The sequence below is a fragment of the Brachionichthys hirsutus genome, chromosome 8, assembly GCF_040956055.1.
Source record: "Brachionichthys hirsutus isolate HB-005 chromosome 8, CSIRO-AGI_Bhir_v1, whole genome shotgun sequence".
Lineage (NCBI taxonomy): Eukaryota > Metazoa > Chordata > Actinopteri > Lophiiformes > Brachionichthyidae > Brachionichthys > Brachionichthys hirsutus.
In genome coordinates, this window is record NC_090904.1 from 2,886,187 (window position 1) to 2,908,626 (window position 22,440).

Here is a 22,440-nt window from a genome sequence, read left to right on the forward strand (position 1 = left end):
CACAATCACTATCTAAACTGTAGAAAAGAGCTATAAGAATAATTCATATAAATAATAATGGTTATAGAGATCACACAAATTCACAATTCTTAAAATCAAAACTATTAAAATTCACTGACCTGGTTCATTTACAAACAGCACAAATCATGTACAAAGCAATAAACAATCAAAAATTATTCTTTACTAGCGTTGGGGGTTATAAATTGAGGGGGGAGCTCTACTTCAAACATCAGCGGGCACGTACAACATTAAAAGGTTTTTGTGTTTCTGTTTGTGGAGTGAGGTTGTGGAACGGGTTGGGTGTGGAGCTCAAGCAGTGTCCAAGCATGACGCAGTTTAAAAAGTGGTACATCTGGTTTTCATGAGATACAGCGAGGAAGACAGGCTTTAACAATCAGGTGTTTTCATAGATGATTTATGAATGAGCTTATTTACTATTAATTTTCAATTTTTTTGTAGATATTATTATATGTATGTTGGGGATATGGTTTATTGAGTAGTGGAGAAGGGGTAGGTTTAGATCTGCAAATGCTTTATCCTACTCCTTTTCAGACATGTTGGGTTCGTATTATTGTTTTGACTTTGTTATTGTTGTTTTGATTATTGTTATAGTTTTCAGTTTGCTGTTTTTCTATTTACTTTCTCGTTACTAGCATGTTTGAAATAAAGCATTCATTCATTCATATCTACTGTGTGCACCATGTGATGACACCAATGCGTGTCATGCTTGAGGTAAATACGGGAATTACAGGTCTGTAAAATCCAGTTAAACTGCGCCGTTAAAAGATGAAATGGCGACAGGCCTCACCCAACCTCCCACTGCTGTTAACGACTGTTTCAATTCAGCAGCCGCCCAGTGAGGACAAGCCATTCCAACTCTGCATCATCGAGGGGTACTTCATGTTTTCATCGTTTTAACTCACTGCTCTTTGTTCACCACATTTTTTTTTATTCCCAATTATGCCCAATTTAACTTCTCCCAGAAAATGAAAGTTAACCCTTTAGGAATTAAGTGATCGACAGCAGTCTTCTTGAGGAAAGAAAGGAGCATGGATTTTGTGCTGAAATAAGTGTTTTGGGGGACAGCCGTTTTGGTGGGTGCAAGCATTTTATTTATTTCATTTTTCATGTATTTTTGTAACTTTATTTCATTCATATCAAATCAATGATAACGAAATAAAATGACAAGTATTCTAAAAATGAACAATTCTTTTTTCTTGCTCCTCTGCAATGTATGTAAATATTGCGGTGTACCGACGGTGGCGCAGGTGGTTGAGCTGGTGGACCTATGACCGAGAGGTTGGCGGTTCGATTCCTGGCTCTGGCCTCTGCTGGCAGATTCTCTTTTTCAGTGGAATCCAGGGAGCAGCAAATGCAGCCCAGCCTGCATCTTCATTCAGAGGTGACAAAATGTTTTATGAACAATTCATTGATATCCAAGAAAACGTCGACAGAAACAACGCCCCCGAAATAAATACCAGATTCTGTCAAATCTAAGCTGTTTCGTGACATTTTTTTTTGATCCTGTGTTGGAGTTAGACCGAACTTGAACTTTGGGAATTTAAATTCTCTAAAGTGAACAGTAATTTGCATAATAATTTTGAAACCTTGGGCTTAGCAGGAAACGCCGAACTTCTCATGTTCCTCTCAGAATTACAGAACGACATGCCGAGTGAGTTCTCTGATATCTTTTATTTATTTTTTGCTTATGCAGATGAACAGGCACTACACTAAAAACAGAAAGCCCACTAGCTTATTAAAGTTGATGTCAACATCGCTGAACAATGTTTGGAGAATGAACAATGAGCTGCAAAAAGAAAAGCAGAATCAGAGACCAGCCTTCATTGTATGCCTCACGGGGGTCTGATAGTGGACGCCCCGTTAACAGTCTTAATTCTGCCGCAAAGACAATTCAAAGTGTGTTTCGTGTTAAATCAGGTTCATCCTGCTGTGAGCCGAGCAGGATGAACAGGAGTCTCTGTGGAGGTCAGTCCTCTCTCACCTTGCTGGAAGTGTTCATGAAATGGCCGATTTTAATAAAGGCAATATTTACTCCACTCCGCTGAATCCAAGGCTTGTGGGGACAAATAATTTTTTCCAAAATGTGTCATTCAGTAGGATGAAGACAGTGCGAGTCATTTGAAAAACACATTTCCTTGCTGCAGCATAAAAGTCAATTGTCCCATCAATATTTCAGAGACGGATCTCCTTTCTACTTGCTCGTCGCCGCGTTCCCTGCCCGCATCAGGATGAGAACACCTCACGCCTCATCGACGACGGTGTCGTTTTCACCGATTCCTGTGGTAACTGGGAGCGACAAACCAATCTCGTGTAGCTGCTGCGCCGCCACGTGCACCCGTGCTATGTCTGTATTAAGTTTGGTTCAGGTTTTCGGATTAAAAAAAAGAAAATGGCGAGATGTAGATAATCACAATTACCCTATCTGCTGGTACACAGGGAAATGGATCAAGCAGGACTGACTGGGGTGCACGGCGCTAATCAATGACGGCGTCAACATCTATTCTAGAGCAGAGACTTAATTCAATCAAGAAGAGGTCAATCATTTGGTGGTAACAAATGAAGCCGGTGCACTGGATCAGCTCAAATCAGAGTGATTAACAGTGGGGGGGGGGGGGGGTCGGCATGTATTTAATCAGAGCTGGCAGCCGATAATGCTGACTCGCTCAAAGTCAACATTAACTGAAGGAAGTTTAACATTAAATAAAAACTGTGATGAAATGGGAGTTAAGATCAATACAAAACAGCGAGTTTGATCCATTGAATCTGGATTATCAAGAGTCTGTGTGGAAAGAGTCTTGATGGTGGGGGTGGGGGGGGTTAATGGCCCCTATCCTTGCACCATTTGGTGGACTGCACACTTCCACTCGCAAAGATGCTCAGCTCTAGTGCGCTCATCTCATTTCAAAATGCTAAAAACATGACATGCTGTGGAGGACGGAAGGAAAACAATCACATGCACTAAAACAAGAGTTGGACATTTTGAAAAATATGTGTCCATCGCTCAGAAGATGCAAACCACAAACTGAACATGAAGCTAGAACCAGCAGTGGGTTCCTCTCCACATTAAACAAAGCGGAGCTGTAGGTATGCTGCAGGTGGATGCTGTTACCTGCAGATACAGCTGTGCTAAGCTAAGCTAACCCAACCCGCTGCTGGTTGCAGCTTGCGTTTACTGAACAAATCCCAAAGGCAGGATCTCTCTTCTTATCCAACGGTCAAGCACAAATCAAATCGGTGCTTTTCCCCCCAAACTATTCATTCGATGCTTAAAATGTTAATATTTCACAAAGAAAAGGAAAACGTCGTGCATGATGAGAGGAAATAAATGTACAAGCATCCACACTGTAGAAACGATTTGGATCTGTACATGAACACACAACGTGTAGCTCAGTCCCGCTAGCACGACGCGCCTGATGCGGCATGTCAGAGCTCAAACACGGAAGGAACGCAGCGGCTGAGGTTCCGCTGCAGGGGTTGGAGACGACGCGACTCTGAACAGATGCGTTTCAATGCGTGCTGAGATGAAGACAGTCCACTGAGCCCAGCAGGAAGAAGAAGCTTTGCTTTGAGTTCTCTGGCAATGTGCAGTTCCGAGCGGGACGGTCCACTGTGGGGTTTCCCTCCGACGAGACGAGTGTCCACGCCTAGATCGGCTCCACGTAGTTGAACGGGTAAAGACCCAGCTGGCCGTCGTCTAGACGACCTTTACACCAGCCCTGCTCGTCCTCATCCTCCAGCTTTGTCAGCTCGTCCCCTTTTATCAGTGAAGGAGAAGGAGAGGAGGCATTCAGTTAGTCCGTTTTGGCTAACTTGTTTAATTCCACCAGGAACGTGGCCCACCTGCTTTGAAGCTGAGCTCGTCCTGCTCCTGGCCTTCGTAGTTGTACAGCGCCCTCACTCTCACGCCTTTGCCTGACGTTTCATCAAAGGGGTTGGACCCTCCGTTGGTGTCGCTGTCCGAGTTCAGGGCCACCTGGTCGTCGTCCGGCCGCTCTGTGGAGGCGGGGGTTTTCTCCGAACTGCTGACACTGAATGTTTCAGTTAACCAGAACGTTATTTGTCAGACTGCCTCTGCTGCGACTGCTCCTGATTTGTGACTGTGTGTTATGGCAGTGTGTGTTTCTTGTGTAGATTCATCGTAACGCTCGTGTACTTGTGTTATTTCTACATTTGTGAAGAGTAAAACAGGCGTTCTTACCTTCCTCTGTCTCCCTGAGCCAGATCTGCTGCTGCCGTGACGTTAGTCAGCGTGACTCCATCGCTGCCTTTCTTTAACTTCTTCGTGATGCTGTGGGTGAGATCCGGGTTGAATTCCTGCAAAACGAGAACAGCGGTCGGTTTGGGTTCCACTGCGCTAGCGCTACGAGGCTCACGGTTTTAAATCAAACCGCCGCAACCCAACGATTTTCCCTGGAATCGTCATTGCTGCTGGTAAAATAGATAACTAGAGGAAAGCCTGATTCAGCAGTTTGGGAAATGTGCTTGTTCCCTCCTGCTGAGAGTTACACGAGAAGCAGCGACTGCATGGAGCTTTGCCATCGTTGTGAGGACTCCAGGACCAGGAGACGCAAAGAAGTTGCTGCTCCTGGCTAAGAAATAGTTCAGCATGTTACATCAAATATTGTACAGCTAAAACAAACGACACACGCTAAGCAGCAGGAAATCATCGACTGGCCACGCCGCAGGTTTAGCATGTAGACCCGAGGGAGTCCTCGTCCAATGCTCAGAAACGATGAGTCCTTGTCCCGTACCTCAAACTTCGGCCAGTTCATGTACATGCGTGGGCCGTGAGTGCTGCTGAACCACTTCAGATCTTCCTGCGTGCTGGCCGACGTGATGATGTGTTCAAGTTCACTGTACACCATAGCGTAGCTGTGGGAAGAGGGTAAGGGTTGCGTGTAGGAGTAAGGCTCAGCTGATGGTGCCGGGGCCCTCTTGGTTAGAACGTCTCCTTACCTCTGGTCTCCTGCGAGGTTCAAGTGGCGTTTGACATCCAGCAGCACCTCCTTGAGGAAGCTCAGCCTCTTCTCCTCAAACTGCTGGCACTGATCGAACACCTGCTCCATGTTGTCCATGTACTGTGGCGTGCAGCTACTCAGCTCGTCCAGAGCCTTCTCGTACTTCTCCCTGGCCTGGGTTGCGACGGACACACAATCAGCAGAGTACATGTCATATCTGCTAAATGATTCAATGACACGCGTCCAAATGGTTCTGTTGGTTTTGCTTCTGGAAAGAAACCTGAGAACGATTCACTTTGAAAAGGGCACCCGGTACCCGACGATCCCACGGAGCTCCGCCTCCTTCGCTCACCTTCTGAGAGTCCTGTTTGCACTTGTCCAGCTTCTCGTGGAGTTTCTTCTGCTGGTCGGCTGTGACGGAAGCCTCTCCCTTACCGTTGGCCTCTCTGAAGGACGCCAGCTTCTCCTCTTTGCAGGCCATATGGAAAGACTTCTTGGCAGCCTCGAGCTAAAGAAAGTAGTCGTGTTTGGCATTGATTGTGTGCAGTGATGTACACACGCATGTTATTTAACCCAATACCCAATAAATAAAGTAGTGATTCATCATTTATCCACTGATTTCCAAACTTCTGTAAATGAAATATGAACTTTGCATTTCTATCATTAACTTTTAAAGCTGCTTCCGTTTCTTCATTCAGTCGGAGAATGTTCCATCTCGGCTGTGTGAACATGTAAGCAGAAGAACGCGCCCATCGCTCACCTCTTTTAGCTTCTTGGCCCAGGGTTTCTGGGCCTTCTTGAAGCCCTCTTCGGCCTCTTTGGTTTCCTTGAATCCTCCCATCATCTGTTTGTGGTACGAGTCTTTCTGCCAGTTCTTCACCTTCTCAAAATCCTGGTTGATGAGGTTGTTCTTCCTATCCTGATGAAGCTCGCTCACCTTCTCTGCTTCCGTCATCAGCGCCGTCCAAGCTTGCTCTACGGTGCCGTACTGAGGCCCTGAGGGATCAGTGCAGGGCGAGTATGATGCAAATGGTAACGGTAGCTAAGTAGCGTCACATGAGGATGACAGACTGCCGACCTTTGTCTATCAGCTGCCTCCATCTCTTGGACCACTCGATCAGCTGCTGTGCATAGGCCTTCTCAATTTTAGCACGCTCCTGGATGCAGCTCATCATGTCATTGCAAAGCCGGTTCCCATCGTCGATCCGCTTCACTGTGCGTTTGTAGTTCCCAACCTTACATTAAAGTCACATCACGGTCATTAAAATGAAACAATTGCATTTTGTTTGATCTAAAAACGGAACACTAAACGGTTTACAGCCTCTGGGTGATAATCTGTTCTTTAATTTTTTTCATTTTTATTTAAACCACTTCTCTATATTGCGTGACACGGATGGGACGGCATGATGGTTGCACATATTCCTCAGAAAAACTATGTCTTACTGCTCTTCTGAGGATACTCAGTGGGGATACTAAGGAGGACGCGTCTCTACCTGCAGCCGACGCATTAAATCGGAAGGAGGAAGCAGATGGCGTCCCACTGGTGTGTGTGGGTTGTTGTTCTATAATTTGCAACTCTCTGTGGACGCAGGAGCACACAGCTCTCTGCATTCATTCACACCAGTGTGACAGACTCACCCTGGAAATGACTCAAACGTGGCCTCAATGAAAGTGATCAATAATTGCTTTCCATGCAACCCCTGCCCTGAGACTGCAGCATCAGCCATGCAGCAGCTCTCCCGACACACCTCAGGTGGTTGTGACGTCGCGGCCCTGAGCTACAGACACACACTTTTTGCTGCTGCAGCTGATTCCTGAACGCAATGTCTAGCCGGTGGGTAAACGTGACGAGGCTAAAACCGCAGAGTCCGAGAAGAACAGGATCGTAAACAGCGAGTGTTCAAGGTGACGACGTATCCTTTCTGTTATCCCCGTGGTATCCAAGCATGCCGAGGCCTGACGGTGAAGACGAGCTGTAGCGGAGAGGAAGCTCGCTTTCTCCTGCGCTGACCGCCATGAACAGTCGGCAGCAATCATTTATAATGAATGGATTCCTGGAAACATGTTGCTCAAATTACTGTTTGTGCTCAGGAAAGGCAGTATTGCATGATTCGCGTCATTCCTTAACAATTCTCCAGTAAAGTTATCCTATACTGATGTTTAAATTCATTCATTCAAGTTGTTTCACAAGGAAATGCTCTCTACTTCTACTTCTGTAAATACTTTGACACTGTTTTGCTGTTTCATTTTTGTCTCCAATGAGATTAATTGGATTATTTTTGTGAGTTTTGCCAACAAGCATCAGGCCGCAATTGTTTTCTTCAGGAAACCATACATTTCTGAAATCATATGACTACACTATTAAATCTTTTAAATTGAGAATAAGTGTCTGTTTATACGATCAAGTTGTAATTCTAAGTCACAGAGTATACTTAAAAGCAAACGCAAACAGTAAAACTGACAGGTTTAAGACCCTGACTGTAGCCACGCCAACTTCACCCTCTCATTGATGAAATCGTATCTGAGTGTCTGCATAGGGAATAACGGCATGTACGTTAATGTTTAACGTGAACGTACACCACGATGCGAACAGACCAGCTAACAAAAGCTTAGCTTGCAACACTAAATTAGAACTAACAAAGTGAAGCAAGTGAAACCAAATAGGAAAACAAAATTAACTAACCTTAGGTTTTATAAACTAAAAATATGAAGTTTAGCGAAAGCTGACAAAAATCTAATTTGGCTTGTATAAAAACAAAAAAAACAGCAGGAAATTCTGGTTCTATGCTGCTAAGACTAGCTGTACAGGAACAAAGAAATGAAACGGCTAAAACAAAATAACAATAAAGGTAGCAAAAGGAACCACATCATTATCCATAAAAAAATACAAATAAAAGAGTGAATCGTCTTCCATAACAGCGGATTCATGAGATTAAATAAAACGGAGATGAGCAGCAGCAGTTCACCGGCGGTTGTGTTTAAAGCTGACGTGAGAATCTGAGCACACAAACACGTGCATGTGATGAATGATGAAGCGGGTTCAGGGAGAATTTATGACTCGACAGAATGTCGGTTTCTGGTTGGGCTTAATCCGTCTCACCTCCCAGAAGCTGTCTGTGGTCTCCTCCTGGCTGCCGGGCTCGTCGTAGGATCCAGACATGGTGGCTTTAGATGGATGGTCTGCTGCAGAGTAGCGCTCTTCATGCATGAAACAAACACAGGGGGTGGGGGGGGGGGGGGTATTAACAGTGAGACGTCACCGGCAGCGCTGCCTCTTATATTCAAACTGAATGCAGATGCAGAGATTCAATTCAACAGATTAAAGGTTTATGTCCTGCAGCTCTGATGATCATACCAACATCTAAATCTAGATCCTGCTGTCATGAAACCCTCATATGTTCTGTCGTGGTTTCCAGAGTGGATGTAAAACACATAGTCTCTCTCTCTCTCTCTCTCGATTTTTGGTGAATTAAATATACAGTATAACAAAATATGAAACATTTCTGAAATATCCTCTTCCTCTTGCACCCAAACATATTTAGTTAGTGACAAAATAAAGGAAAAACACTAACAACAGTGAGACAAGCTCAAACATTGGTGCAGCAGTTTTATAAGAAAAAATAATAATGAAGCGATTAAATCAATCAATTAGAAGTGAATCTCTTTTTGCACGATTATTAAACAGATGCAGGAGATAATAGAGCTCGTCGGACGATGACGCATGCTCATTGATAACCAAATGGAGCAACGCAAATGGGCAGAAAACTTTATTTAATTCAGTGCTTTCATTCTGATATTAAAGCAGGTACAGTATTCAAAAACCAGCCCCCCACCCACAGATCCTGCACAGAGCACTCCGGCTGCTTCTCTCGTTGCTCCCCGGAGATAAATAACTTACACGATTGATTTAATGGCCGGTGGCGGCGGCGGCTCTCTAACATTAACATGACGCCGAGGCCTCAATGTATGCATCACGCTGGTGCAGAAATTAATAGCTACGACATGACTGATTATGATGGCAAAGAAACGAAGACACAAAGAGGCTGCAAAAAACAGGAGTAGAAAGAGAAATAAAAAAGAGGGAATGTTTGTCATCCCGCCGAGTTTCCATCGGGATAAATAATCTATTTATTTATATCCATTTATCCACATCAGAAGCATCAAGAGTGTGTTTGACTTGTATTTATTACCTCCGCCAAGGAGGTCATGTAATCACCGGCCTGGGTTTGTTTGTCCGTCCGTCTGTTAGCAAGATAACTCAAAACGTTCTGGACGGATCTGGATACAATGTTCAGGAAACGTTGGGAATGTTACCAGGAACAGTTTATTCAATTTTGCTAATGATCCACAAGAGATCCTGATGCTTTGGCAACATTGCAGTCAATAGAGCTTCAAAATGTGTCAGAAACTCCAATTCACTTTGACTTTTCATGGTTGGTGTATAAAGACACCAAGAACAATTTAGAACCTTTTGTTGATGATCCAGATCACCATGTGGACGGTGTAAATCCAGTTAGGAGGGGAATGAGCTGCTTGGTGGAGGTCTGCACTCTGAATATACACAATCCAGATCCGATCCAGATTAAATTCGGTAATAAGATAGAGGTCCCCACCCTGCATGACTGTGTCAAATTCCATAATCACTGGTCAATAATCAACCGAGATATTGAGGAACAAATGTTGAAGCTCCATTGACTGCAATGCTACTGAAAGATTCACAGTGATCCAGAATCTATAGGATAATTCATTACTAATCATCTGTTCCTGGTAACAGTCCCAACATTTACAGAAAATGTGTCTGTAACATTTTGAGTTAAGTTGCTAACAGTCGGACAGACAAACCAACGACGATGATTACACAACCCCCCCCCACCCCCGCCTCGGCGGAGGTAATAACAGCAGAGACTGAAGCAATGACATTGTGATGTGGCCACAATGAGATGCAAAACAATTAGAAAGATGTTCAACACGACTGCAGGAGGATGCAAAGTGGGATTCAGCAGCAGACACAAAGCAACCACAGATGACTCAGAAACAGAGACAAAAAAAGGGTCTCTAATAACCGGGGTGGGGTAATCACACATGCCCCGGCTGTCTATCAATCTGCACGGGGGACCGTCAGAATAGTGAGTGGCACGCCAACATTATCCTGGTGCAGCTGCAGCCTCATCACAGCCGCTCAGTTCACAGTCCAGACTACAATTCAAAATGAGGATACTGTTAAAGGTTCGCACAGTGAACCGACATTATTATGGGATATTGGGTGAGAAGCATTTAGTCACATCTGTGACACGTTTTGCCAGCATAAAGGCTGCTGTATTGTGTATCTGTATATTATAAATGCATCAGTCGGAGCAAAGCGAGAGGTGCTGCCGTTCACAAAGAGCCTGCAGAGAATTAGCAGCTCCTCTTGGCCATAACAGGATTTGACCTCATTTATTGTAGAGATCTAAAGGAACGCTCGCTCAACAAAATGTTCCCATTATACAGCAGCTCTCCAGATTATTTATTCTACATTGTCTGGAGCGCTCCAGACAATAATACAGGACATTTTTCTGGCATGTCACTGCTTTAAATCTCGGATATCACAGCCTCGCTTCGTCTTTATGCTAAGCTCACCCTGCAGCTGTTGGCTCTAGCCTTGTATTTAGCGGGCAGACATAAATGTCAAACTGCTTCTTGAAGACGCAGCGTTCTGTGCAATAAAGAACATTGTCAAGTATCGACTGTTCCAGGTCAAAACTAGTTATATATTTAGTGTGTTTATAAGAACCCAGTATTAATGCAGCCTACGAGCTTTATCATAAATTCCCAAATAGAGTCCCACAAAGCTCAAAGCTTGATGCAGAGGAACCATATGAGACGATAGCAAAAGGAGGAGCAGTGATGTGTTTTGATAGGTCGGGGGGGGAGGGGGGGAGAGCTGCATGGGTATTTGGGTCAACCATGTACCAAAGGATGGAGCAACACTTTTGACAATAAATGGCAGAGATGAAATGAGAGAGGGGAAGTGAGGAAACTGAAATCCAATTAATGGAGGGAAATCCGCTCAGGAGTGTAACCAAAAATATTTGAGGAGAACCCAACTGGATGCGGCGTGGAGGAGAGCACAAGTGAGTGTTTATCAATGCTTGGTTAATCCTGCATGCTGAGAGGGGGCTTTTGTTCGCTTGGCTCACACAGATGCGAGTGCAGAGCGGGGATCGACACCAACTAGCTTCTTTCACTTCCTTTGATAAAAGTCAACAAGTAAGATTTAATCTGAGTATAGCTGTTTCTGATTCTGACTCCATAATGAACTCCTCATTGACGATAGACAAACAACACCAACCCACAAACGAGAGAGACCCAAATAGTAGCAGCACCTTCCGAGGTATAGTCATCACAGTGCGCTGAAATGCTTGTTCATCTTTCTCCTCTTTCAACAGTTAAAGATCCACATCCTTGTAGAAAATCAGACGCTTAACTGCCCCCCCACAACACCCAACTGGAAATCCTCCTCCCCAAAAGCATGTGTACGAGCACCAACTAGCAACACCGACCTCGGCAAAACAGCGAGTCGCTGACATCAACACGCTACACCCCAGGACAAAGGCTGGTAATACACCCAGAGAACGGGAGAAAGCAGCCCCCCCCCCCCCCCCCACCAAAGCAACAAAAGCTTACCCCCCAGTCTGCCACTAATAGTGGCTAAAGCTGCAGCTGGGAGAAAATAAAAAGACTCCTCCAGCAGCCAGACCCTCGTCTTCCTCCTCTCCCCTCCCACTTATTTCTGCGTCCTCTGACTGACGGAAAACTGGCAAGAACTGGGGCGAGGACCACGAGGCTGGGGTTCTCACTGTGGAGGAAAAGACTCTGTGTGTGTGTGTGTGTGTGTGCGCGCCTGAATGAGTGAAGGATAATCCTGCGGTGCTTTGAATGGCTCAGACAGTGCAGAGGGATAGAGAGGAGGTGGAGAGGAAGGGGGATGGAGGGCGGCTGCTCTTCATGAACGGCTCAGTGGAGGCTTGTGCTGCTTTAATGACCAGTCTTTGGGGATGTGAAGAGTCAGAGATAAAAGAGTCGCTTTTCATGTTACCGTTTCAAAAATAACACCTCAACATACGAGTGTTCCGAGACACGAGCAAACCTACAAGCAACATTTTAATTTGAGACACAAGCGACTTCTAGATGTTGGTGCTAAATGGCCGAGCGCTCCAAGCGCACTTCACTCGCTCAGTTCAGGTATTCACCACCTTACGAACCGCGTTTCCATTATTTACGTGATTTTGGCCGTATTCCTTATCAGCGAGTTACCAGACCTCTGACTCCTCACCTATGTGCTTGGCTCATTGCTACATTAGCAGCTACTAGCATGGCACACTCAAATCTCTGACTCGACTATCAGTGATCAAGCGACTACGCGTGTCATGGAGGTACTCAGTGTTGACCAAGGTTGTCTCGGTATGTGCTGCATTGTTCTAAATCTTTTTTTATTATGCAGTGTGGAGTTGGGGTGTTTTTAAAGTCTGTAACACTCAATAAGAGAAGGCAAATATTTTGAAGGTCCCATACCTTCATAAAATAAAAAAGAATAAGAAACCCTGATTCATTCATTCGAGTCAGAATTTACCATTTGCTAAATGACAGCTGAAAAGTTCTGATGTGAAACTATGAGATAATAATAGAATAATAATTATATTATTGAAGATGAAAGGTTTACTGAACCTGGTCTGTCCTCAACAGTCTTCTCCTGCTAATGTCCGACAGCCTACAGGAGAACTGACACCGAAAAGAGCAGTAGTCCTCTCTGCAAACACGACACGTCCTACAGCACACACACACACACACACGGTGAGGCTGAACTTTGACAGATCTGTGAGATGACTCATTAAACCATTAATAATTAGCTAGAGGAGAAGGAGGGTGGAGGCTCTTCCTTGTTACGCATTCCTTCGAAACATGTCGTGTGGCTGTGCGAGGAAACGACAGAGGCGGAGAGAAGAAGGGGTGGAAGACACGCAATGATAGTCGTCACAACGATGAGGGGAGGCAGGTAGACAAGAGGGAGGCAGTGTTAACAAAGAGGCCTCGATAAAGCTTATTCTGGGGAAGAGATGGGGAAAAGGTCAACCATGTACCATCTTGCTCGATCAATACAGACTTGCTAACTTAAAATAAATGCCAATTTATAGTATCTATGACTTTCAATAGAGGGAATATTACATCTGAGCCACAGCCAGTGACGTTTGGAAAGAGACCCCCCCCCCCTCAATAAAATGACTGGGTAACTGTCCTGGGTTTTATTTTCCTTCTCTTTAGCTTAGCTTTCTTCAGAAAAGTTTAAATCGTTGATTTCGCCAGCAAGTTATGAGACACGGACGCCATTTTCATATTGGACGATTATTTCCTTATTTAATTCAACAGTTGTTCTCACTGCTTTCCTCTTTTCTGCTCCTCAGCGTCTAGCCTTGCTTCCTTTCCACCTGGTCACCTGGACAAACAACACATCCACCATTATGTCCACCAGCTCTCTAGCATAGCTAGCGAGCTCTCTCAGCTCCAGGATAGAATACAAGGTCTGCCTCCTCACCCATCAGTGCATCCATGGTACCTCCTATCTAAAAGAGCTCATCGTACCTCTGTCCTCCACTCTGGAAACTCCAACTCACTCAAAGGCAAACAGAAACCACAAACCTGGCCCGATGGGAGACCGGGCCTTCTGCTCAGCTGCTCCTCGGCTGCTTTAGTCTTTTTAATTCTTCAGTATTTTCTCCTTTAATGTAGCACTTTGAGATTTGTTTCAGATGTAAAATGTGTTACAAATAAAATATATCATTATTATTACCAGTATGTTATTCTTATTTTCATTGATTTGCATAATTCATTTTACATTTTACACCAGAAGCCATTCCTGAGGCAACGCTCTGCATTCATCTGGGCTTGAGACCGGCACAAGGGAGAAACTGGCAATGCTACGTTAAACAGGTTGATCCTCTCATGTGTGTTTACAGCTACACCAAACAGGATGCCCTGGTCTGTAATGACAGCTCAGCGTTTTTATCTATCACAATGGCAACTACAACACAAAATCACAATTCCAGCTCTTGGAATCCTTTTGCTCTGCAACTTCAGACAAGAAAGAAATATTGTTGGAGGATGCTAACTACTGGCCCTTTAAGGACATGCGTCCCCGTGAGGATTCTGCACCAGGCTCCAGTTACTTCACTGTTCCGACCAAAGCCAAACCCTGCTCTCTCACCAACCTCTATCTTCACTTAAGGAGACGTGGAGAGGATGCACTAGAGTCAAATGGTATTGTTGTCTATAAGATGCTCCTATGACTATAAAGTTATTTAAGACCTAGAACGAAGTAAAATTGAAGTTCAATTGATCTAAAAACAGGCAGAGAGGGAAGAGGCTGATCTGAATCCAAGAATTACTTGACTTAATTGCTTTCAATCAGTTAAGCATGTGAATACTGGAAGCAAGCAGTGGTGTCTATACCCACTGGGAGTAGCATGGTCAAATCCATTATAATTTATACATACAAAGGAAAAAGAAGGGAACCAGGGTTCGACAAAATTAATCACATTAGCAAGGACATCCATCTGTCTTTGCTCCAACAAATACAAGGAGGGGATGAACCAGCAGAAGAAGCCCCTTCATTTTTCACTTGAATTAATCCAGTTAGGCACTCAAATAAAAGTGTGCAGAGGCACACTTAAATCCATTCTCTTAAAATCAACCCCCACCTGCCAATCATATTTTCACGAGATGCAATGAGTTCTTTACATTGAATCATTTTTCCAAAATAAATAAACCACATATCAGGAATTTGATCAGTTATTTCTGAAAAACATGAAAAATCCAAACTCAGAAAACCTGCAGCAAGTACAACATCGGTGGCTGAAGTTTGATCAGGCCAAATTCTAGGCAAAACCCAAAGTGGCAATTTTACTAATCTGTTGAAAAAGACGCTGAGAGACAGAACAAAGTAGAACAGGAAAAACTCAGAGAACCATAAAAGATGCACAAACAGCAAACAGATGCTGCAGGACAGCGTCCCTCATTTCTGTCTCAAACAGATGCTGCAGGACAGCGTCCCTCATTTCTGTCTCAAACAGATGCTGCAGGACAGCGTCCCTCATTTCTGTCTCAAACAGATGCTGCAGGACAGCGTCCCTCTTTTCTGTCTCAAACAGATGCTGCAGGACAGCGTCCCTCATTTCTGTCTCAAACAGATGCTGCAGGACAGCGTCCCTCATTTCTGTCTCAAACAGATGCTGCAGGACAGCGTCCCTCATTTCTGTCTCAAACAGATGCTGCAGGACAGCGTCTCTCATTTCTGTCTCAAACAGATGCTGCAGGACAGCGTCTCTCATTTCTGTCTCAAACAGATGCTGCAGGACAGCGTCCCTCATTTCTGTCTCAAACAGATGCTGCAGGACAGCGTCCCTCATTTCTGTCTCAAACAGATGCTGCAGGACAGCGTCCCTCATTTCTGTCTCAAACGGCTCTGTCAGTTTTAGTTTCGTTTTCAGAGGCTTTTCTAAGTTCATTGCGTGCATGCATGCGCACAAGATGTGCACGCATGTGCACGTTTTCCCTCACAGGGGGCGAGATTTCTGCCAGAAGCATTTCAGTAGGTGATTACAGGACTACACAAACTATGCAGGATTCACTTGATGGTTTATTAAATCACCATAATAGTGTAGAAACATTGGGTTCCTTTAAGGAGCAGTGTGTACAAATAGAGAGGAGCGTTCCCCATACCGATGATGCTTTTTCTAATAAATTAACATCGGCTTTTACGCATGCATCCAACTCTTACTGCGATATATCATTTAATAAGCCTATACACAGCATCTTCCGTGTTTGCTGCATTGTTCGAAGCCCATCGGCGCTCAGCACCGTGGACGGAGCTCAGCACCGTGGACAGCGCTCATTCATTCTGCTCGTCTCATCTTCGAGCAGCAGCTGCTCTCCAGTGATTAATGTGCTGGTCTGGAGAAGCGCAGGCTCTCCTCCCTAGAGACGAGCTTTTTATTTTATTTTATTTATTTAATCATCCCTCCCTGCCCTGCACAGCAGCTCCCACAAATGTCCAAAGTCTCTTCTTACGTCAGACTATAAATACCTCAGATCCTGATCAGACTCAGCGTCACGAAGCAGGTGTACAGTTCACACATCGAACCGTCATTTCCCTGAAACAACCCGCTTTTCAATGCTGTAATTCTGTAATTTCATCCCAGATAGCGCGTCGCTGATACGGATACCGGGTCGGGATTGGCGACTACACATTGAGCTAGTTTATCAACGATTTGCTGACTTCGGCTGCTGATTAAATGCATACCAAGAAAGAAGCTGTCGTTCCGCTTCTGAGGATTCTTTCAACCTGCCAGCATCGTCTTCGTCGGCGGGGTCTGTGTCGGTGGAGACACCGGCGGCTGTAAAGCTAACAGGAGCCGCCAGATGGGGGATGGTCCGTTGATTTAAATCAAGCAATCAAAATGAACAGCACACTTCCGGGGCGGTTTTCAAAATAAAATCATGTCGGAAATAACATTACATAAGAAAAACCACGAAAATAATCACAGAAGTATCATTATTACTATTTGACTCGAAGCGCGTGGCCGGGTGTCCTGTGACTTTTATCCCTTGGTTTTATCTTGGGTCTTTCTGTTAGTTGCGAATGAGGAATGATGGATTCTCTCTGAAACTGTTAACTAGTAGTTCAATAAGAAATGCCAGCAGCCTAAACTTGGATTTCATCGTTAATAAAGCCTGATTGTTCTGTTAATGTTATTTATTGATAATCCTTTTCTTCTTGCAGAGGGGAGGCTTTGGACGCGGCAGAGGACAGCAACCTCAGTAAACTTGTCACCCTTTCTGTACAATAAAGAAATAAAAGAACTTGAATGGGTCTGTATTGTGTTTGCAGCAGAAGTATGAAACATTAATAATAATAAGCAATAATAAGCAATAATAAGCAAACATCGGACACGGTTAGAACCTGTGTTGATTCAGGACAGTGTAAAAAAGATGTGTGTTGCTGCAAGGTTTCAGATCCTGTTCTCATTGTGTGTTCTGTTGTGTAACTGAAACGATCGGAACTACAGGCAGAACATATTCAGGAGACTTCCTGGTGCGACCGAATCATGACACAGGCCTGGGTGTGAAATACTGGTGTTTATTTGTTGGCACATTTATATTACAATCTTCGGTCTTTTCACACTGGTTTTTATTCCAGTCCCAAATGACAAGGGAGAAAAGAAAATTCCAGTGACAAATACTTTAGAGAAGACAATGAGTATAAAGTTTCAAGGGTGAGATCAACGGCTGTACTTGCTCAAACATTTAGTGCGCAATTCAGTTTTACGTTTTGTTTTCTGAGCTTTTACCGTTTTCATTCAAGATCAATTCAGTTCTTGAAAATGTTTGCTTTGGCCAGCAGATGGGGCAAAATTTAAACTCGCCTTTAGTCAATTAATTGTGGATTTCACAGGAGATATTTACATTAAATCACAAACTCGGGCTTTTGTCACTTATGACAAAATACATAAATAAACCAATTATTCCTTTACGGTTACAAATTTATTTTGGACTCAAAAAGATGGGGAAGAAGATCGATTCTTCACGCTCACCTGCAGTCACATTTCTTGTTCTCAGTCATCAGATGCGTATTATGCCATCAAGAGAAATTTCCCAACAGCCTTAAATTCAACAAGGTGAGCTCAGTCAGGTCTTCACGCCTCGGTTGAAATGACATGTACAACTCATCAATGTGTAAGAGGTGGGTTATTATTTTGGACTATCACCTTTTTGATCTATACAGAAATAAACAATTTACAGTCGACCTCTAACACGTTATCTACAGCGCCTCCGGTTTCACAGTATTGAGCCAGCTGCTGCCTCGTGCCACATCGAGGCCAAAGTGACGCAGCCCGGCTGAGAGACTTGCCAGAAGAGGAGAGAGAAAGATAAACTAGTATCCAAAAGCGTTTTACACGTTTAAAAACAAGGCCTGAAACTGTACAAGGTTTGTTTGTTCTGCATCCTGCAAAAGACAGCAACGTTGATTCCATTGCTTTCTCAATATCAAGCAGGTGTCCGCCGTGTGTTTTTCTTTTTTTTTGGGGGGGGGGGGGGCATGCTAAACAAAGGTTTGAAAACAAAATCTAACCTTGACCAAACGTGCCCACATCAGTCACCGTTGCTATGCGATGAACACAATGTAAACAATTGTTAACCAAACTGTATGGCGTCATAACTCCCACCTCCGGAAGAGCTTTGACCATGTACCGGGGGAGGCAGGGGACCATTGAGTCCGGTGGACCATGTTTCGTGCCTCCATTGTCGGTGGCCAATCGGTGCGGCCAAGCTGAAGGAGTCCTATCAGGCCTTTTTGGCCTTTTTGGCCTTTTTGGCCTGATAGCCAGCAGGCCGGAACAGACAGACCAAATCTCTCGTGTGGCGTACCACTGAATAACGATGACTGAAATGTTTCCCACATCTTTTACAACTATAAGGCTTCTCATCTGTGTGGGTTCTCATGTGGACTGTCAATGCATCATTTTGTCTAAAATGTTCCCCACATGTTTCACAACTATACGGCTTCTCACCTGTGTGGGTTCTCATGTGGACTGTCAATGCATCATTTAGTCTAAAATGTTTCCCACACGTTTCACAACTATACGGCTTCTCACCTGTGTGGGTTCTCATGTGGACTGTCAATGCATCATTTTGTCTAAAATGTTTCCCACACGTTTCACAACTATAAGGCTTCTCACCTGTGTGGGTTCTCATGTGGACTGTCAATGCACCATTTTGTCTAAAATGTTTCCCACACGTTTCACAACTATACGGCTTCTCACCTGTGTGGGTTCTCATGTGGACTGTCAATGCACCATTTAGTCTAAAATGTTTCCCACACATTTCACAACTATAAGGCTTCTCACCTGTGTGGGTTCTCATGTGGGCTGTCAATGCACCATTTAGTCTAAAATGTTTCCCACACATTTCACAACTATAAGGCTTCTCACCTGTGTGGGTTCTCATGTGGACTGTCAATGCATCATTTCGTCTAAAATGTTGCCCACACGTTTCACAACTATACGGCTTCTCATCTGTGTGGGTTCTCATGTGGACTGTCAATGCACCATTTTGTCTAAAATGTTTCCCACACATTTCACAACTATAAGGCTTCTCACCTGTGTGGGTTCTCATGTGGGCTGTCAATGCACCATTTAGTCTAAAATGTTTCCCACATGTTTCACAACCATAAGGCTTCTCACATGTGTGGGTTCTCATGTGTGCTTTACAGTCGCTGTTTCTTGTGAAAGCTTTGCTACATGTTGTGCAAACATATGGTGTCCCTTTGGTCTTTCCGCTGTGGGATTGAAGTGTGGGCTGTAACTCAACATCCTCTTCAGATGTCTCACGTCTCTTATCTTGGCTTCCAGATGCATGTCGCTGGTCGATGTCTGCTGCTCCTACCACAGAGGTCATAACTGGAATGAGAACTCCAGACTCTTCATCTGCATCATCTTCAGCATTCAGGAACAGAGTCTGACCTTTGCTGTGGTCTTTTTCTTCCCAAGTAGGACTCAACATGAAGGCTCCAGTCTCCTGCTTCAGTCCAAGCCGCTCTCTCTCCTGACTGGTGGGGATTTCTTCCTGCTCCTCTATCACACGTGATGGGCCCGGCTCCTCTTTGTCCATACTGGAGTTCATCTCCTCCGTCCAGAGCTGGTGTGGACAATCTGGAGGACAGATTGAAGAAATTGGACGCTGCTGTGATGAAACAAACATCCGAGGACAAGCAGACATTATCACACTTTCTGTGTGATTTCATTCCGGGTCTCCAGGTGATATCTCGCAGTCTTTGCTGATGATCAATCTTCACTAAGTTATGTTCACTCATTTCTTTCCAGGCAATCGTTGGTCGCTTTCTAAAAAGGCACCCTGTTCAGCATTTATAGAGTAGACATCAAAAGAAGATCCCGACCTTTTCGTGACACAGCTGCCTTTTTAAAAAAATACTAAAAAAATACTAAATGCTTTTATTAATTTGTCCCTTGGAGGGCAATTTGGTTTACAGCAGTTTGAGTTGCTGCCGGTCGCAGCGTGCGCATGCGCCCGGGCAATGTGGATGAAGCGTCTTGCCTAAGGGCACAACGACAGTGTACACATGCGCCTGAGCCAGGAATAGAACTGCCAACCCCTCGATCATAGTACGACCCTCTCAACCGCTGCGCCACCATCGCCATGGCTTTGATCTTGGTGCTAGGATTCCACCTTCAAAGTGCGCACACATCTCCTTGAAGTTTTCTGGTGATGTGACATGCTTGAAATTATCGACGTACTGACGTACCCCGGTGAGCGTATTGTGTCACTTCCTGTTTGCTTGTTTCACGAATTGTTTGTGTTCTCTCTGCCACTGTACGATCATTCACTTCTCTGCTCTTTTCCCACGTAACTTTAATCACTGCTTGTCATATTCATTGATAGCGGATTGGCTCCACCAATTTTCACAACTTTTTTGGGCAGTTTTCCTTTGGTTTAATAAGATAGCTACGGAATAGCTTTTAGCACCGCTAGCTAGCTAGCGATGGCTTCTCCCCCTGCCTCCTTCACTAACATCGAAACGTGTAACAGGTGTAGTTTATTTGCTATGTTGGAAGCAAGGGTGAATGATTTAGAGACCCGGTTCCGCACCATAGAAGCGACTCTAGTAGCTTCGATAGCTAGCCAGCCCTCCCTTAGCGGTGCGGACCGAGCCGCTAACCGTCTAACACCAAGGCGGCTGTAGTCCAGGATGGGGTCAAACAGAAACAGGGGGGGCTGTTAGTACATACTACGTTTAACTGGCCCCCAGGATGGGGTCAAACAGAAACAGGGGGGGCTGTTAGTACATACTACGTTTAACTGGCCCCCAGGATGGGGTTAAACAGGAACAGGGGGGGCTGTTAGTAGATACTACTTTTAACTGCCCCCCAGGATGGGGTTAAACAGGAACAGGGGGGGCTGTTAGTACATACTACGTTTAACTGGCCCCCAGGATGGGGTTAAACAGGAACAGGGGGGGCTGTTAGTAGATACTACGTTTAACTGGCCCCCAGGATGGGGTTAAACAGGAACAGGGGGGGCTGTTAGTAGATACTACGTTTAACTGCCCCCCAGGATGGGGTCAAACAGGAACTACTTTAGATGACTAAACTGTTCCACTCTTACCTTGCTGTGCTTTTGAAGTTGTCGGTTTAGAATGTGAATCGCCTCCACGGACTGTCCATCTTTGATCTGGAGCACAGATAGCAAGTAACGATAATAGTTACCGTTAGCTTTAGCTTTAGCTAGATAGCAGGGAAATGCTACCTGAAATGCTACATCCGTTCAAGAAGATGAGCTATCGCAACATGCTAATCAGACACCGCTATCGCTAGCGCTGTCGAAGTAACGAGTAACGGTGTAACGTGCCGTGGTTGGGCGGTAACGAAGAACGAGCCCGTTCCGTTACATTGCGTCAAATCGATTTGTTGTTCTATAAAAGGAATAATCCTGAAGTAATTAGCATCTTATCAAAAATAATCACGACCTACAATAGTACAATAATTTGTACTGTAATACATGCTACTGTGTGACTGTACTTGTACTCTAACATTCTAACTAATAAATATATTCATCATATTCACCTATCGCGAGCGGTGTAAAAACAGTCAAACTGAGGTAACTTAGTTAGCAGCTAGGTCGACGCTAACTATTCTCAACTAGCAATGCTCTCACCAGTGTGTAGATGGTCGCACCCGGAGATAATAACACAAATTAGCGTTGGAATTCACTTAAACCACCGTCTATTCCCAACCGCTAGCTTCAGTATAGTAGCAAGCTTCTGTTACTTAGCAACGGATCAGACCGGAAGTCAACACGAGTAGCACCCAATCACGGAAGAGGATAAATCTCAAATACTTAAATTACTTACTTAAATTATTATTTTTAATTAACATTTGTTGGTTTTCCTTCGTTACTTTCTGTCACATTGTGACACGCGATGAATAAAAATACGATCACAAAAAAATAAAAATAATAAGTAAAGTAGGAACAATTAGTGAGTTAAAGATGATGCGGCCAAAGTGCAATCACTTTGTTTTTCTCACAGTTTGAATGATGCCAACATTTTTAGCTATTGGGCAATAGTTCGACTCACAAGCACAGGCTGGAAAAAAGACACACACACAACACACACCCACACACACACACACACACACACACACTGGTCAGTACTGGAACTTTGCCTCAGACCTAAACCACACTATGCCGACCAGCGAGCCTCATAAAGATGTGGAATGGGTGTGTGTGTGTGTGTGTGTGAATGTGTTTTTTCAGTGTAGGGATGTCCTGTTCCTCTTCGCTTCCTGTCCACTCCATTGTTCTCCGAGGCACTGGGGACAAATCTCCTCCTCCTTCTCCGCATCATCTCTTT

The 22,440-nt window shown here is 44.4% G+C and overlaps 2 protein-coding genes across 2 annotated transcripts; both read right to left on the reverse strand.

The window, feature by feature from the left end:
* Window positions 1-3,665: 3,665 nt before the first annotated feature.
* pacsin1b (protein kinase C and casein kinase substrate in neurons 1b) lies at window positions 3,666-8,139 on the reverse strand. The gene is made up of 9 exons (XM_068742428.1): window positions 8,080-8,139; window positions 6,058-6,214; window positions 5,740-5,975; window positions 5,332-5,487; window positions 4,978-5,153; window positions 4,773-4,893; window positions 4,220-4,335; window positions 3,862-4,049; window positions 3,666-3,775 (listed from the first exon to the last, which is right to left on the reverse strand). Exons 1-9 carry the CDS (start codon window positions 8,137-8,139, stop codon window positions 3,666-3,668), a joined length of 1,320 nt encoding a protein of 439 aa, XP_068598529.1.
* A 10,217-nt stretch (window positions 8,140-18,356) lies between these two features.
* LOC137898030 (zinc finger protein ZFP2-like) lies at window positions 18,357-19,355 on the reverse strand. The gene has a single exon (XM_068742025.1). It carries the CDS (start codon window positions 19,269-19,271, stop codon window positions 18,357-18,359), a length of 915 nt encoding a protein of 304 aa, XP_068598126.1. The 5' UTR covers window positions 19,272-19,355.
* Window positions 19,356-22,440: the final 3,085 nt, after the last annotated feature.

Coding starts and splice junctions, on each gene's coding strand:
- LOC137898030 (XM_068742025.1), bottom strand. CDS start 19,271: ATGAGAACCCACACATGTGAGAAGCCTTATGGTTGTGAAACATGTGGG.
- pacsin1b (XM_068742428.1), bottom strand. CDS start 8,139: ATGTCTGGATCCTACGACGAGCCCGGCAGCCAGGAGGAGACCACAGAC. Junction 5,488..5,739: donor GGGCCAAGAAGCTAAAAGAG/GTGAGCGATGGG, acceptor TACTTTCTTTAG/CTCGAGGCTGCCAAGAAGTC. Junction 4,050..4,219: donor GCTCAGGGAGACAGAGGAAG/GTAAGAACGCCT, acceptor TGAAACATTCAG/TGTCAGCAGTTCGGAGAAAA.